Genomic DNA, 15,537 nt, shown 5'->3' with positions numbered 1-15,537 from the left:
GTCGGCCTCTATTGCTGGGAGGGATCCGCGAGACGGCCCGGTGCGATCGGAAGCGAGAAAAAGACGACATTGTTACTCATATTGCTTGTCAGTATTGCATAAATAAACAGAGCAGCGACAACACCCGCCATACCTACCTATGTTAACTACTTAGTATTTCATCTACCTACTTTGTGTTATTTTGCTAGCTAGTTAGTTATTAAGCTAGTTAGTTATATCGTTAGCTTATACGTAGCTAGCATATTCATTACATACTTAGTTAGCAAGTTATCAGGCTAGTTATTTAATTAACTAGATCAATCAATCAATCAATCAATCAATCAATCAATCAATCAATGTTTATTTATATAGCCCTAAATCACCAGTGTCTCAAAGGGCTGTACAAGCCACAACGACATCCTCGGTACAGAGCCCACATACGGGCAAGGAAAACTCACCCCAGTGGGACGTCAATGTGAATGACTATGAGAAACCTTGGAGATAGCTAGTTAGTTAATATTTTAGGTATTTAGCTGGCTATTAGGTTAACTACTTTCTTATTTATCCATCTAGTTTGTTATTTTGCTGGTTTTAGCTAGTCAGTCATTTAGTTAGCTTGTATGTAGCTAGCTAGTTCATTACATAGTTAGTTGGCAGGTTATCTGGCTAGTTATTTTGTTCATTAGATAGCTAGTTAGTAAATATTTTAGGTATTTAGCTGTCTATTAGGTTAACGACTTTCTTATTTATGTATCTAGTTTGTTAATTTGCTGGTTTTAGCTAGTTAGTCATTTAGTTAGCTCGTATGTAGCTAGCTAGTTCATTACATAGTTAGTTGGCAGGTTATCTGGCTAGTTATTTTGTTCACTAGATAGCTAGTTAATCTGTTAGGCATTTAGCTAGCTATTAGGTTAGCTACTTTATTTGTCTACCTAGTTTGTTTGTTATTTTGCTAGCTAATTAGTTATTTAGCTAGTTAGTCATTTAGTTAGCAAATTATCTGGCTAGTGATTTAGTTAACTAGATAGCTAATTTATCTGGTAGGTATTTAGCTAGCTATTGGGTTAGCTACTTTCTTTTTTGTCTACCTAGCTAGTTAGTTACTTAGCTAGTTAGTCATTTAGTTAGCTTGGATGTAGCTACATACTTCATTACAGAGTTAGTTAGCAAGTTATCTTGGTAATTGTTTAGTAATTGTTGCATTGTAGCCCCGCCAGTTCAGTGGTTAAGTGACCTCAAAATGCAAAAAAAACTGTTTCATCATGCTTTTGCGAAACACTTCAATATTGAAACCCCCTCATGAGAGCGCAAAAATGTTTTAGCGATATTTAAGAGGCTTTTCAAAATATGGGTGTTTCTATTACCAGGTTCTTATTGCGATATTTAGGTTTTGCGCATTTCTGGGGGTAATGGAAACGCAGCTATTGAAACAAGATATATCAACTGCAGATATAATAATCCGATAATTTTTAAACGTTGCAATTAAAAAAAAAAAAGCTTTTATAATCAAAAACTATTTATATTCATTGACACACACAAAAGTACCGAAAATTGGTACATGGGAATGGAGTCAAATGTGAACGGTACCCATGCCCAGGCTGACCTAGCATGATGTTGCTAAAACATGAGTGTACTGTTAGCATGTAGCTAACGTAGCTATGCTAGCGTTTAGGTCCTTCTGTCCCATTCCTTATTGTTCCTTTGATTGAAACTTTTATTAGTAGATTGCACAGTACAGTACATATTCCGTACAATTGACCACTAAATGGTAACATCCAAATAAGTTTTTCAACTTGTTTAAGTTGGGGTCCACGTTAATCAATTCATGGTATTCCTTATGTGACATATGGAATTTATTACACTGGACAAGTGCAGAGTTACGGGGTTTATGCAAAAAGTGGAAAAAAGTAGACACACACTGTCAGAGACAAACACAGCTAATAAGCATTAAAGCTACAGACACACAAAACAATGTGTCCCCATTAGGGATTACTAAAAGTACGTTAGTGTCTAAATTTCAGCATTAGCGCTACACTTTGGACAACATTCTTTAATTTTATTTTTTTCTTTAATAAAGCAATAAATTCACTATTGTTGGACATCTGAGACTTATTTAAAATGAGTAAAAAATAGTAAAATATCTATAGAATTAGAACTGCTTTCTCATAGAGAGAAAATGTGTAACAATAACTTGTAAACACGAGCACCTGGTGATATACCCACCTACAAATTCCGGAGTTCCAAAAATGTTCTTAAAATCGTTGCCAAAGTCGATCTTGTGGGCCAGGCCAAAGTCAATGAGCTTGATGCGCGGGTGAGGCACTGAGCGGCTGAGCAGCATGATGTTCTCCGGCTGCAAAGAGAGAGAGAAAACATTTGCGGAATGTTTATTTACAGACTGTCATTGTTCGCAAAAGAAACGCAACCAAAGCCAAGGATGAACAGCATTAAACAAAACATCAACAGAAGCAACATGGGGTGGTGCTCATACAACCTTGACAGAGTCACACTGAACAACCTTTTCAATGAAATATTAATCACATATTTGTTTAATATATCATTGAATAGAATTTTTTGACAAATAGATAATACTCACATTGTTTTTTGATATATGCAGTAGATATAATTTTGTATAAAGACCACTTCCTGGCCACAGAAGCACGTTGTGGTCTATACACTACTGCCATCTAACGTCCTGGAATTGCAACTGCATGCAAATATACAACACTTCCAAATGAGACATACAAGTGTAAGAAAAGAAGATGGAACAATTGGACAGGACAGTTATCATAATCAGCTCACAGTTAAATGTTTTTTTTCTTTTTCATTTTATTATTAAACAATTAACATTGAACACACACAAAACAGACAATTGGTTACTCTTTTAGATACTCACTGATTACCGTATTTCCCGGACTATAAGGCACACTTAAATGGGGTATGGGGTAGCGGGGGGTGTATATTGTAGCGTTCCGGAAGAGTTAGTGCTGCAAGGGTGTTCTGGGTATTTGTTCTGTTGTGTTTATGTTGTGTTACGGTGCGGATGTTCTCCCAAAATGTGTTTGTCATTCTTGTTTGGTGTGGGTTCACATTGTGACCTCATATTTGTAACAGTGTTAAAGTTGTTTATATGGTCACCCTCAGTGTGACCTGTATGGCTGTTGACCAAGTGTGCCTTGCATTCACTTGTGTGTGTGAAAAGCCGTAGATATTATGTGACTGGGCCGGCACGCAAAGGCAGTGCCTTTAAGGTTTATTGGCGCTCTGTACTTCTCCTTACGTCCGTGTACACAGCTGTGTTTTAAAAAGTCATAAATTTTACTTTTTGAAACCGATACCCATAATTTTGAAACCGATACCGATCATTTCCGATATTACATTCTAAAGCATTTATCGGCCGATAATATCAGCAGTCCGATATTATCGGACATCTCTACTTAAAATCTTTTTTTTACCCTCAAAACTCGACAGTGTGCCTTATAACCTGGTGCGCCTAATGTACGGAATAATTCTGGTTATGCTTACTGACCTCGAAACTATTTCATTTGGTACATGGTGTAATGATACATGTGACCAGTAGATGGCAGTCAAACATAAGAGACAAGTGTAGACTGCACTATGATGGCCGTATGACTCAAGTAAACAACATCAATATTTTATATCTTCCATTGAAAGTATAGAACATTACACACGGCGCTCAAAAATCTATCAACATGTTTTAGTACGACCTTGGTAAGCTATGAAACCGCACCGCTTGATGGATTGTCGGCGCATTAAACATACAAGTATTATTATGGTGTGTGTATAAGGTAAGACATTATCTGGCGTTTTGTTTCGCAATATTATGCAAAAGAGACTTTTCTTACCTTCTGGGACCTGATCTGTATTTGGGATCTGCATAAATCCTGAAAAATTACGCGCGTCCGCCTTTGTAGTCTGTGTCGACACCATAGTCAATAAGTTTCTTCTTTTTTTCTACCTTCTTGTTATGGGACATTCATCGTCTGCTGTTGCCATTTCTAATATAAAGTAGTGTAAAGTTCTTACTTATATCTGTCAGTAAACTTGCCATGAAAGCGCTAAAAACATACCGGTGTAGTGAGTTTACATTATTCACCCAAGGAACTTTAGTTAATAGAGAGTTCCGGTTGTGCGGTTTTTCACGGGACACATTTCCGGTGTTGTTGTTTCCGGATGAGGAGATGCTGCTCCGTTATTGATTGAAGTAAAGTCTGAATGTCATTAAAACAGTTAGCTCCATCTTTTGACACTTCTTCCACTCCCGTCCTTGCACGCTACACCGCTACAACAAAGATGACGGGGAGAAGACGCTGCCGAAGGTGAGCCACGTAAATAAGACCGCCCACAAAATGGCGCATCCGGAAACAACTGTCAGAAAGCGACTTTAAGATGATCTGTAAAACATAATCTATGCAACATTTTGACCAAAGAACCACCATTACATGTTATGTAGACCAGTGGTCCCCAACCACTGGTCCGGGGACCGGTACCGGTCCGTGACACATTTGCTAACGGGCCGTAGAGAAACATTAAATCATTTATAAAGGACTGCATTTTCTCCGACTTAACTTTGGCCTGTCCCACTAGACCGGGGGTCGGCAACCCGCGGCTCTAGAGCCGCATGTCTTCAGCGCCGCCCTAGTGGCTCTCTGGAGATTTTTCAAAAATGTATGAAGAATGGAAAAAGATGAGGGGAAAAAAATCTATTTTTTTGTTTTAGTATGGTTTCTGTAGGAGGACAAACATGACACAAACCTCCCTAATTGTTAGAAATCACACTGTTTATATTAAACATGCTTCACTGATTCGAGTATTTGGCGAGCGCCGTTTTGTCCTACTAATTTTGGCGGTCCTTGAACTCACCGTATAGTTTGTTTACATGTATAACTTTCTCCGACTTTCTAGGACGTGTTTTATGCCACTTCTTTTTCTGTCTCATTTTGTCCACCACACTTTTAACTTTGTACATGAGTGCACAAAGGTGAGTTTTGTTGATGTTATTGACTTGTGTGGAGTGCTAATCAGACATATTTGGTCTTTGCATGACTGCAAGCTAATCGATGCTAACATGCTAGTTAGGCTAGCTATATGTACATATTGCATCATTATGCCTCATCTGTAGCTATATTTGAGCTCATTTAGTTTCCTTTAAGTCATCTCAATTCAATGTATATCTCATGACACACTATCTGTATGTAATATGGCTTTTAATTTGTTGCGGCTCCAGACAGATTTGTTTTTGTATTTTTGCTCCAATATGGCTCTTTCAACATTTTGGGTTGCCGACCCCTGCACTAGACCAAGGGTGTCAAACTAGTTTTCATTGAGGGCCACGCCGCAGTCATGGCTGCAAGCAGAGGGCCGCTTGTAATAGTAAATAAGTAATGAATTTGCCTATGAATTTCAATATTTTTAAAACAATTTTACGTAGAGGGTAAACAAAATCTGCGGATTTTACAGAAAAAAACTGGCAGCTGAGTTGCCAGACTTTTACTGTAAAATATATGGTGTTTTTCTTTTATCATTATTATGTTTTACAACATGACGGAAATAGAAATACAGTACCGCTGTTTAATTTTATTTTGTCAACTCAGCTGCTAGTTTTTTACCATAATAAAATGTGGTACCATAAAATCATCAACCATGGATTTTACAGTAAAAAAACAAAAAACTGACAGCTCAGTCGACATAATTTTACTGTAAAAAAAACAAACATTGGTCAGTTTGTTTCAACTTACAGTAATATGCTGTAAAAAAAAAAAACTCCCCTAAATTTTACAGTAAAATCTATTGGTAATTTTTATAGTGTACAATTTGATGGATAACTCAAAATCCTAAGTTAAGCAGATATTTAAGTATTTATTTGGATTTTGGCCAACAAAGTTAGATAATATAATATTTGTTGCAATTTTGAACACTACTTTTTTCCCTGTCAAACTAAAAAAAAAAACCCTAATACCTTTAGTAAGAAAATAAGAAAGTATTATTTCCAGGCTTTTGCGGGCCATAAAAAAGGAATTTTTGGGTTTAACCACCTGCTCAGTGGCCGCCCTGAGCTTGGTAGGTCGTGCGTTCAAACCTCAGCTGAGTCATACCAAAGACTATAAAAATGGAACCCATTACCTCCCTGCTTGACACTCAGCATCAAGGGTTGGAATTATGGGTTAAATCACCAAAATGATTCCCGAGCGCGGCCACCATTGCTGCTCACTGCTCCCCTCACCTCCCAGGGGGTGGAACAAGGGGATGGGTCTACCGCAGAGAGTAATTTCACCACACCCAGTGTGTGTGTGACTATCAGTGGTACTTTAACTGGTTTTAAAAATAGCACAATCAAACGGGGAGTTTGAATGTTGTGGCCTTTAAAAGAAGAAAGGCTCTCAGCAGCAGGGAAAGACAACGGAGAACATCGAATGGAAAGATTGGATTTGCACGGGCGGATCAATTCTAAACAGTCTAATCATGTGAGACGGCCAGTAAATGAGAGGATGAGCAGCACGTCATTATCAGCGTGGACGCCGACTGTGGTGGTTGATAATAGCGGCGGCCATCGATCGGAAGCGCTTGGTTGGGCATCAAGCTTTTATGACGTCCAGCTCCAAAAATATACACGTGATTTATGCGAGCACAAAAACAAGTCTAGACTTTTTCCAACGACGCCATCTTCTGTGTATATTGTATTAATGTAGAGAACAGCCGATCAATGATAGCGACTGAGACTCTGTCACATAATCAAATAAACGGCAGAGAGTCATTTATGTCCTGCTGACAACCAGCATCCTCTGCAGTAGACATTGGTGGTATGTTTTCCTCTGAAATGTGTAACTCTGACAGAAGACCAAAAACAGAGCTCTTAAACTATCATGTTGAAAGCTGCAATGCAAATGGCGTGCGACTAAACTTGAGGTTTTCCATCAAGCATGGAGTGATAGTTTATTAACTTATAAATGCATGCTTACCTTAGCTAAAGCTAATCACTACTCAACTCTCATCCTCTGCTCAAAAGACCTAACCTCAAGGTAAACTACCGGCCGGTGTCCCACCTTCCCTTTATCTCGAAAATTCTCGAAAAAATGGTTGCACAGCAGCTAAATGAACACTTGGTGTCTAACAATCTCTGTGAACCCTTTTAGTCCGGTTTCAGGGCAAATCACTCTACGTAGACAGCCCTTGCAAAAATGACTATTGATCTATTGCTAACTATGGATGCTGATGCGTCATCCATGTGTGCCCACATCTGCGGTCCCCTCCAATGTTTCTCATTGTGCCCATTGGGATGAGTTTTTTCTCGCCCTGATGTGGGATCTGAGCCGAGGTAGTCGTTGTGGCTTGCGCAGCCCTTTGAGACACTTGTGATTAAGGGCTTTATAAATAAACTTTGATGGATTGATTGATTGATTGATTGATTGAAAAACAAATTAGAATGTAGAGGATGCTGGTTCTCAGCAGGCTATAGTCACATATAGGGTTGTTCTGATACCAATATTTTGGTACCGGTACCAACATGTACTTTTCGATACTAAAAATAAAATCATTTTTGGCTTCATTTTAACACAAAATCTTATGATAAGTTAAACATAAAGCTTTTTGTTTACTCAAATAACAATTTTAGAAGATTGAATTTCTTTTTTAAAGGCATTAAATTCATGGGGCTTTTATTGTTACACTCTAAGACCAATTTACAAGTGTGTATATATATATACACTACCGTTCAAAAGTTTGGGGTCACCCAAACAATTTTGTGGAATAGCCTTCATTTCTAAGAACAAGAATAGACTGTCGAGTTTCAGATGAAAGTTCTCTTTTTCTGGCCATTTTGAGCATTTAATTGACCCCACAAATGTGATGCTCCAGAAACTCAATCTGCTCAAAGGAAGGTCAGTTTTGTAGCTTCTGTAACGCGCTAAACTGTTTTCAGATGTGTGAACATGATTGCACAAGGGTTTTCTAATCATCAATTAGCCTTCTGAGCCAATGAGCAAACACATTGTACCATTAGAACACTGGAGTGATAGTTTCTGGAAATGGGCCTCTATACACCTATGTAGATATTGCACCAAAAACCAGACATTTGCAGCTAGAATAGTCATTTACCACATTAGCAATGTATAGAGTGTATTTCTTTAAAGTTAAGACTAGTTTAAAGTTATCTTCATTGAAAAGTACAGTGCTTTTCCTTAAAAATAAGGACATTTCAATGTGACCCCAAACTTTTGAACGGTAGTGTATATACTGTATACACTGTATATATATTACATACATTCTGCCATAATCTAGGATTAGGTTAAAATAGAACAGAAAGCATTGACATTATGCTTTATGGTTGCCACTCTTGGTCTGCGCTTTAAAACAAATACAATCATTAGTAATTACTAAAAACAATACCATGGCTAACAGTACACAGATAAGACATGTCGCAGGTAAAACACACATTTGTTAAAGGCCTACTGAAATGAAATGTTTTTATTTAAACAGGGATAGCAGATCCATTCTATGTGTCATACTTGATCATTTCGCGATATTGCCATATTTTTGCTGAAAGGATTTAGTAGAGAACATCGATGATAAAGTTCGCAATTTTTGGTTTGGTCGCTGATAAAAAAAAGCCTTGCCTGTACCGGAAGTAGCGTGACGTCACAAGTTGAAAGGCTGCTCACATTTCCCCATTGTTTACAATGCAGCGAGAGCGATTCGGACAGAGAAAGCGACGATTACCCCATTAATTTGAGCGAGGATGAAAGATTCATGGATGAGGAACGTGAGAGTGAAGGACTAGAGTGTAGTGCAGGACGTATCTTTTTTCGCTCTGACCATAACTTAGGTACAAGGGTTCATTGGATTCCACACTTTCTCCTTTTTCTATTGTGGATCACGGATTTGTATTTTAAACCACCTCGGATACTATATCCTCTTGAAAATGAGAGTCGAGAACGCGAAATGGACATTCACAGTGACTTTTATCTCCACGACAATACATCGGCGAAGCTCTTTAGCTACGGAGCTAAGGTGATAGCACATCGGGCTTAAATGCAGATAGAAACAAAAGAAATAAACCCCTGACTGGAAGGATAGACAGAAAATCAACAATACTATTAAACCATGGACATGTAAATACACGGTTAATGCTTTCCAGCCTGGCGAAGCTTAACAATGCTGTTGCTAACGACGCCATTGAAGCTAACTTAGCAACGGGACCTCACAGAGCTATGCTAAAAACATTAGCTATCCACCTTCGCCAGCCCTCATCTGCTCATAAACACCCGTGCTCACCTGCGTTTCAGCGATCGACGGCGCGACGATCATAGATGCGGTCGGCGGCCCGGAGACGGAGGAAGTCAAGGTGAGGTCGGCGGCTAGCGCGTCTGCTATCCATCTCAAAGTCCTCCTGGTTGTGTTGCTGTAGTCCGCCGCTAATACACTGATCCCACCTACAACTTTCTTCTTTGCAGTCTTCATTGTTCATTAAACAAATTGCAAAAGATTCACCAACACAGATGTCCAGAATACTGTGGAATTTTGAGCTGAAAACAGAGCTTTTTGTATTGGATTCAATGGTGTACCAATTCTTCCGGTTCAACGATTGACGTCACGCGCATACGTCATCATATATAGACGTTTTCAACCGGAAGTTTAGCGGGAAATTTAAAATTGCACTATATAAGTTAACCCGGCTATATTGGCATGTGTTGCAATGTTAAGATTTCATCATTGATATATAAACTATCAGACTGCGTGGTCGGTAGTAGTGGCTTTCAGTAGGCCTTTAAAGATAAAACACAAATTGTAGCGATTTGTTCCAAAATTCAGTAATTTCACTTGCATTAGTTTACGCTACGGGGGGCGGTTTTGACTCCGCTAATATTTAGCATCAAGCCAAGCAGCTGTGTGCGCGTCAACGTATCTGTATGTGCACAAAAGAGGAGTTGGTTATCTATATCACCTGTCGATCTGACTGACTGGTATTTAATTGATTAGCTAAGTTGTTGTTTTTTTCAAAATAGTTGTATTGAATTTTGCAGACAGTACAGTATAGTGTCTCATGGCAACAAGTTGAGGCTTCTGCACATTTTCAAATATGAAACATATTAAACCTAAGATCAATTACAAACCTTCAATACCCTTTCAGTACCCACCCACTCAGTTCCTAAGGTAATTGTCCCCTAGTGCCTATATCAGATATAAACACACAAGAATATATGCAAACATAGATTGAATCTAACAAAGTATATTAAAAATAAATAAATGAATAAAAAAGGTAAAATAAAATAAAATAAATTAATACATTATAATACAAAAATATATAATAATAAAAGATAATTGATTAGCTAAGTTCAAAGCAAAGGTGGTAATACTTCAATCATGCCACCTTTGGCGAGGCATGTTTTAAAGCAGCGTGGCACTTCCGTGTTTAAAGCAGCATCTATATCGATAGTTTCGAAGCCCAAATACCTCCATATTCGCTTCGCGCACCCTTTTTATTAACCAGTAGAATTGCCTTTATTTGCCATTTTTCTTCTCCACATTGTTTCTCCTTGTGCGCTCTGTGAGTGTGTGCGCGCTGACACACTAAACATGCTCCTCCGCTCTGTACGTCACCGCCGCACGGCAGCATGCAGATGAAACAATAAAATACCGGTATTTTTTTAAAGGCAGTATAGTACCGTTTTTAATTCAACCCTATCGCATATACTTGTGTCCTTTTCTCAACTATCCATCTGTCCATCCATTTTCTACCTGAAGTGCTGAAGTTGAACACACAAACACACATTAGAAGATGAAAAAGTGGGCAGAAATGTGTCAAAAGCTGCAAAAAGAAGACACCAGAGAGAGCGTCAACATCTTTTAGGAGGGCTGCGCTCACTGTTTGAACAATACTCTCTTCTCTCTAAATGGAACATCACCTTGAGAGAGAGAAGAGAGTGGCCGTCATCACATTTTTGTCTTTCTGGGAGTCGCACAAGACTGCTCAGTACAATACGTCCCGCAACAATAATACAAGAAAAAGAACGGAATGTACCGGAAGCGATGATTAAAGATGTCATATTGCCAACAGTGGTTTGTATGCCAGTTTGTAATGTTAAAATGTGACATTGCCTTTAGGGACGCAACTATTAATAGATTTTAACTGTACGATTAAAGTCTGAGGAAAATTATTAATCACAATTATCATACACAATTTTAATTTCAAAAACCTACCAATGAACACATCTATAAAATCACAGGGACATTCTTGAGGTATTTTAAATGGTTATTTATTCCTGTCAGAAATCACCCAATAATCCAATAAAACAGTAATAAATATAAACAAAAAGTATATCTCTAAGTCAGTGCTTTTCAACCACTGTGCCGCGGATATTATCGGACATCTCTAGTTAAAAATATTTTTCCAAACCAGTAATTATAGTTTGCAAATGATGTGTTGTTGTTGAGTGTCGGTGCTGTCTAGAGCTCGGCAGAGTAACCGTGTAATACTCTTCCATACCAGTAGGTGGCAGCCGGTAGCTAATTGCTTTGTAGATGTCAAAAACAACAGGTAAAAAGGTTTCTTATGCTTAAACCAAAAATAAACAAAAGGTGAGTGCCCCTAAGAAAAGGCATTGAAGCTTAGGGAAGGCTATGCGGAATTAAACTAAAACTGAACTGGCTACAAAGTCAACAAAAACGGAATGCTGGACAACAGCAAAGACTTACTGTGGAGCGAAGACGGCGTCCAGAATTGACATCCGAACATGACATGACAATCAACAATGTCCCCACGAAGAAGGATGAAAACAACTGAAATATTCTCGATTGCTAAAACAAAGTAAATGCAGGACATATTGCTCAAAGGAAGACATGAAACTGCTACAGGAAAATACCAAAAAAAGACAAAAAAAGCCACCAAAATAGGAGCGCAAGACAAGAAGTAAAACACTACACACAGGTAAACAGCAAAAAAGTCCAAATAAGTCAGGGTGTGATGTGACAGGTGGTGACAGTACACCTACTTTGAGACAAGAGCTATAGTGACGCATGCTTGGTTATGCTTTAAAGTCATATCCAACAATTGTGATAATGCTTCCTATACTGTTATACTATTTGATCTTGCACTGGTACTGTATTTAACTACTGTACTTCTACTTGTACTGATACATCTACCATAACTACTGTAACTTATTGTGCAACTCATTGTCTTGTAATTAAAGTACATCAGAGCTATTCAAATTTTTGTAATTTTTGTATTTAGTGTATTAGATTATGTAACTAGTGTTTGGATCCCACTGTACGCAACATCTGAAGAGCATGGAAAAAAGCATTTCACTGTGGTGTACCCTGCATGTGACGAATAAAACTTGAACTTGAATGACTTTTTACTGTCAACCGAGTTTATGATTTCTGCTGGTGGTGTGCCTCCGGATTTTTTCAACGCAAAAAATGAGCCTTGCCTCAAAAAAGGTTGAAAAACACTGCTCTAAGTTTGGAAATAATTTCCTTCTTTTGACCTCTTTGAATGTCGCTGATTGTAAGTGGTACAATCGTATGTAACTTGTATTTAATGTAATATAACTCTGTTATAATGTGTTACATTATCGTTGGTGTGTAAACCTGGTGATACCGCAAATGCTGCGTCAAATTAGACGTGCTCGACCCTTTAGGCACAACTTTTCCTCAGCAGGCTTTGCAGACGGATCGGCCAGATTATTATGAGGAATTATGAGGTCATACCGATAAATGTAAAAATAGCCCCGACAATCCATAAAAACAAAAAACAAAAAATGCTCTAATGAAGCGAGATTACCCATACTGTTCAACAGGTGGGTTAGGGCAGTGTTTTTCAACCTTTTTTGAGCCAAGGCACATTTTTTGCGTTGAAAAAATGCGGAGGCACACCACCAGCAGAAATCATTAAAAAACGAAACTCAGTTGACAGTAAAAAGTCGTTGTCGCAATTGTTGGATATGACTTTAAACCATAACCAAGCATGCATCACTATAGCTCTTGTCTCAAAGTAGGTGTACTGTCACCACCTGTCACATCACGCCGTTTGTTTTGAGTTTTTTGCTATTTTCCTGTGTGTAGTGTTTTACTTCTTCTCTTTGGTGGCTTTCCTGTGTGTAGTGTTCTAGTTCTTGTCTTGCGCTCCTATTTTGGTGGCTTTTTCTCTTTTTTTGGTATTTTCCTGTAGCAGTTTCCTGTCTTCCTTTGAGCGATATTTCCCGCATCTACTTTGTTTTAGCAATCAAGAATATTTCAGTTGTTTTTATCCTTCTTTGTGGGGACATTGTTGATTGTCATGTCATGTTCGGATGTACATTGTGGACGCCATCTTTGCTCTACAGCAAGTCTTTGCTGTCGTCCAGCATTCTGTTTTTGTTTACTTTGTAGCCAGTTCAGTTTTAGTTTCGTTCTGCATAGCCTTCCCTAAGCTTCAATGCCTTTTCTTAGGGGCACTCATCTTTTGTTTATTTTTGGTTTAATCATTAGATACCTTTTTACCTGCAGCCTGCCTTCCGCTATTTAAAACATCTACAAAGCAATTAGCTACCGGCTGCCACCTACTGATATGGAAGAGTATTACACGGTTACTCTGCCGAGCTCTAGACAGCACCAACACTCAACAACAACACATCATTTGCAGACTATAATTACTGGTTTGCAAAAAATAGTTTTAACCCATCCATCCATCCATCCATCCATCCATCCATTTTCTACCGCTTATTCCCTTCGGGGTCGCGGGGGCTGGAGCCTATCTCAGCTACAATCGGGCGGAAGGCGGGGTACACCCTGGACAAGTCGCCACCTCATCACAGGGCCAACACAGATAAACAGACAACATTCACACTCACATTCACACACTAGGGCCAATTTAGTGTTGCCAATCAACCTATGCCCAGGTGCATGTCTTTGGAAGTGGGAGGAAGCCGGAGTACCCGGAGGGAACCCACGCAGTCACGGGGAGGACATGCAAACTCCACACAGAAAGATCCCGAGCCCGGGATTGAACCCAAGACTACTCAGACCTTCGTATTGTGAGGCAGACGCACTAACCCCTCTTCCACCGTGATGCCCCTAGTTTTAACCCAAATAGGTGAAATTAGATAATCTCCCACGGCACACCAGACTGTACCTCACAGTGGTTGAAAAACACTGGGTTAGGGTGAGCAAATCAAGCGCTCCTATTCTTCTGAGTGCCTTGCTGTAAGCTGAACTGCACCAATTTTGTCAAGAGGAGTGGTCAAAAACTCAACCGGAAGCTTGCCAGAAGCTTGTGGATGGCTACCAAAAGTGCCTTATTGCAGTGAAACTTGCCAAGGGACATCTAAGCAAATATTAACATTGCTGTATGTATACTTTTGACCCAGCAGATTTGCTCACATTTTCAGTAGACCCATAATAAATTCATAAAATAACCAAACTTCATGAATGTTTTTTGTGACCAACAAGTATGTGCTCCAATCACTCTATCACAAAAAAATAAGAGTTGTATAAATTATTGGAAACTCCAGACAGCCATGACATTATGTTCTTTACAAGTGTATGTAAACTTTTGACCATGACTGCATCTGCGGCTTATAGTAGGGTGCGGCTTATATATGAAAACATATTTATATATGCCAGTGCACTCTATAGCAGTGGTCCCCAACCTCTTTGTAACTGCGGACCGGTCAACGCTTGAAAATTTGTCCCACGGACCGGTGGGGGGTGTATTTAAAAATTGTATTTTTTTAAAATTTTTTTTACATAAATACAATCATGTGTGCTTACGGACTGTATCCCTGCAGACTGTATTGATCTATATTGATATATAATGTATATATTGTGTTTTTTATGTTGATTTCATTAAAAAAAAAAATATATATATATATATATATATATATATATATATATATTTTTTTTTTTAAATTTCTTGTGCGGCCCGGTACCAATCGGTCCGGTGGTTGGGGACAACTGCTATATAGTCCAGACAAAATGGTAGAGTATTTACAGTAGATACAGTGTATATGGAATGGCATGTAAGCACAGTGGAAGGCAATTAGAGCATGCAATGTAAATAACAGAGATACTGCCGAGCAGGTGTGTAGTACAAATAAGAAACAAAGGGAGGGGTCCACGCTCTCGTGTTGCATGCGGGTACCTTGAGGTCAAAGTGAGCGATCTGTTTGGAGTGCAGGTAGAAGACTCCCTCAAGGATCTGCTTCAGGAACTGAGTGGCTTCCTCCTCGCTCAGCGACTCCTTCTCTGCCAGGAAGTCGAAGAGTTCGCCCCCGGCCACGCTGAAGGAGGGGGGGGGGGGGGTAAAGATGGAGAATTAAAACGCGAGATCACTTGGCTCAGGGGCAGCGATAAATCCCTTTTTAATGGAGCCGAGCGAAGGTAATCTAATCACGCAGGTGCATTAGAGTCCAGTCAATTTATACGACCTGAGTAGCTTTTAACCAGCTCTGGAAAACATTCAGGCTCAAGGTTTGAACACATTTACATTAGGGGTTGTTAAGGTGCTATCATCTGCACAAAATAGAACACTTAGGTCTTTTCTAGGCAGCACTTAAGTGTTTT

At 39.0% G+C, this 15,537-nt stretch overlaps 1 protein-coding gene across 2 annotated transcripts in view; it reads right to left on the bottom strand.

Annotated features, from left to right (window-relative positions):
• dapk1 (death-associated protein kinase 1) overlaps positions 1 to 15,537 on the bottom strand; it is a 141,608-nt gene that overhangs the window by 60,264 nt on the left and 65,807 nt on the right. For both annotated transcript variants that reach the window (XM_062025110.1, XM_062025111.1), the window contains 2 exons: positions 15,116 to 15,254; positions 2,203 to 2,332 (listed from right to left, as the gene is read on the bottom strand). In XM_062025110.1, the coding sequence (XP_061881094.1) occupies positions 2,203 to 2,332; positions 15,116 to 15,254 (269 nt within the window). The remainder of the gene's footprint in view (positions 1 to 2,202; positions 2,333 to 15,115; positions 15,255 to 15,537) is intronic.

Source organism: Entelurus aequoreus, linkage group LG17 (genome assembly GCF_033978785.1).
Source record: "Entelurus aequoreus isolate RoL-2023_Sb linkage group LG17, RoL_Eaeq_v1.1, whole genome shotgun sequence".
In the NCBI taxonomy this organism is placed as follows: Eukaryota; Metazoa; Chordata; class Actinopteri; order Syngnathiformes; family Syngnathidae; genus Entelurus; species Entelurus aequoreus.
The sequence above is the reverse complement of the archived record's forward strand: the minus strand, read 5'-3'. Positions and strand labels throughout refer to the sequence as shown.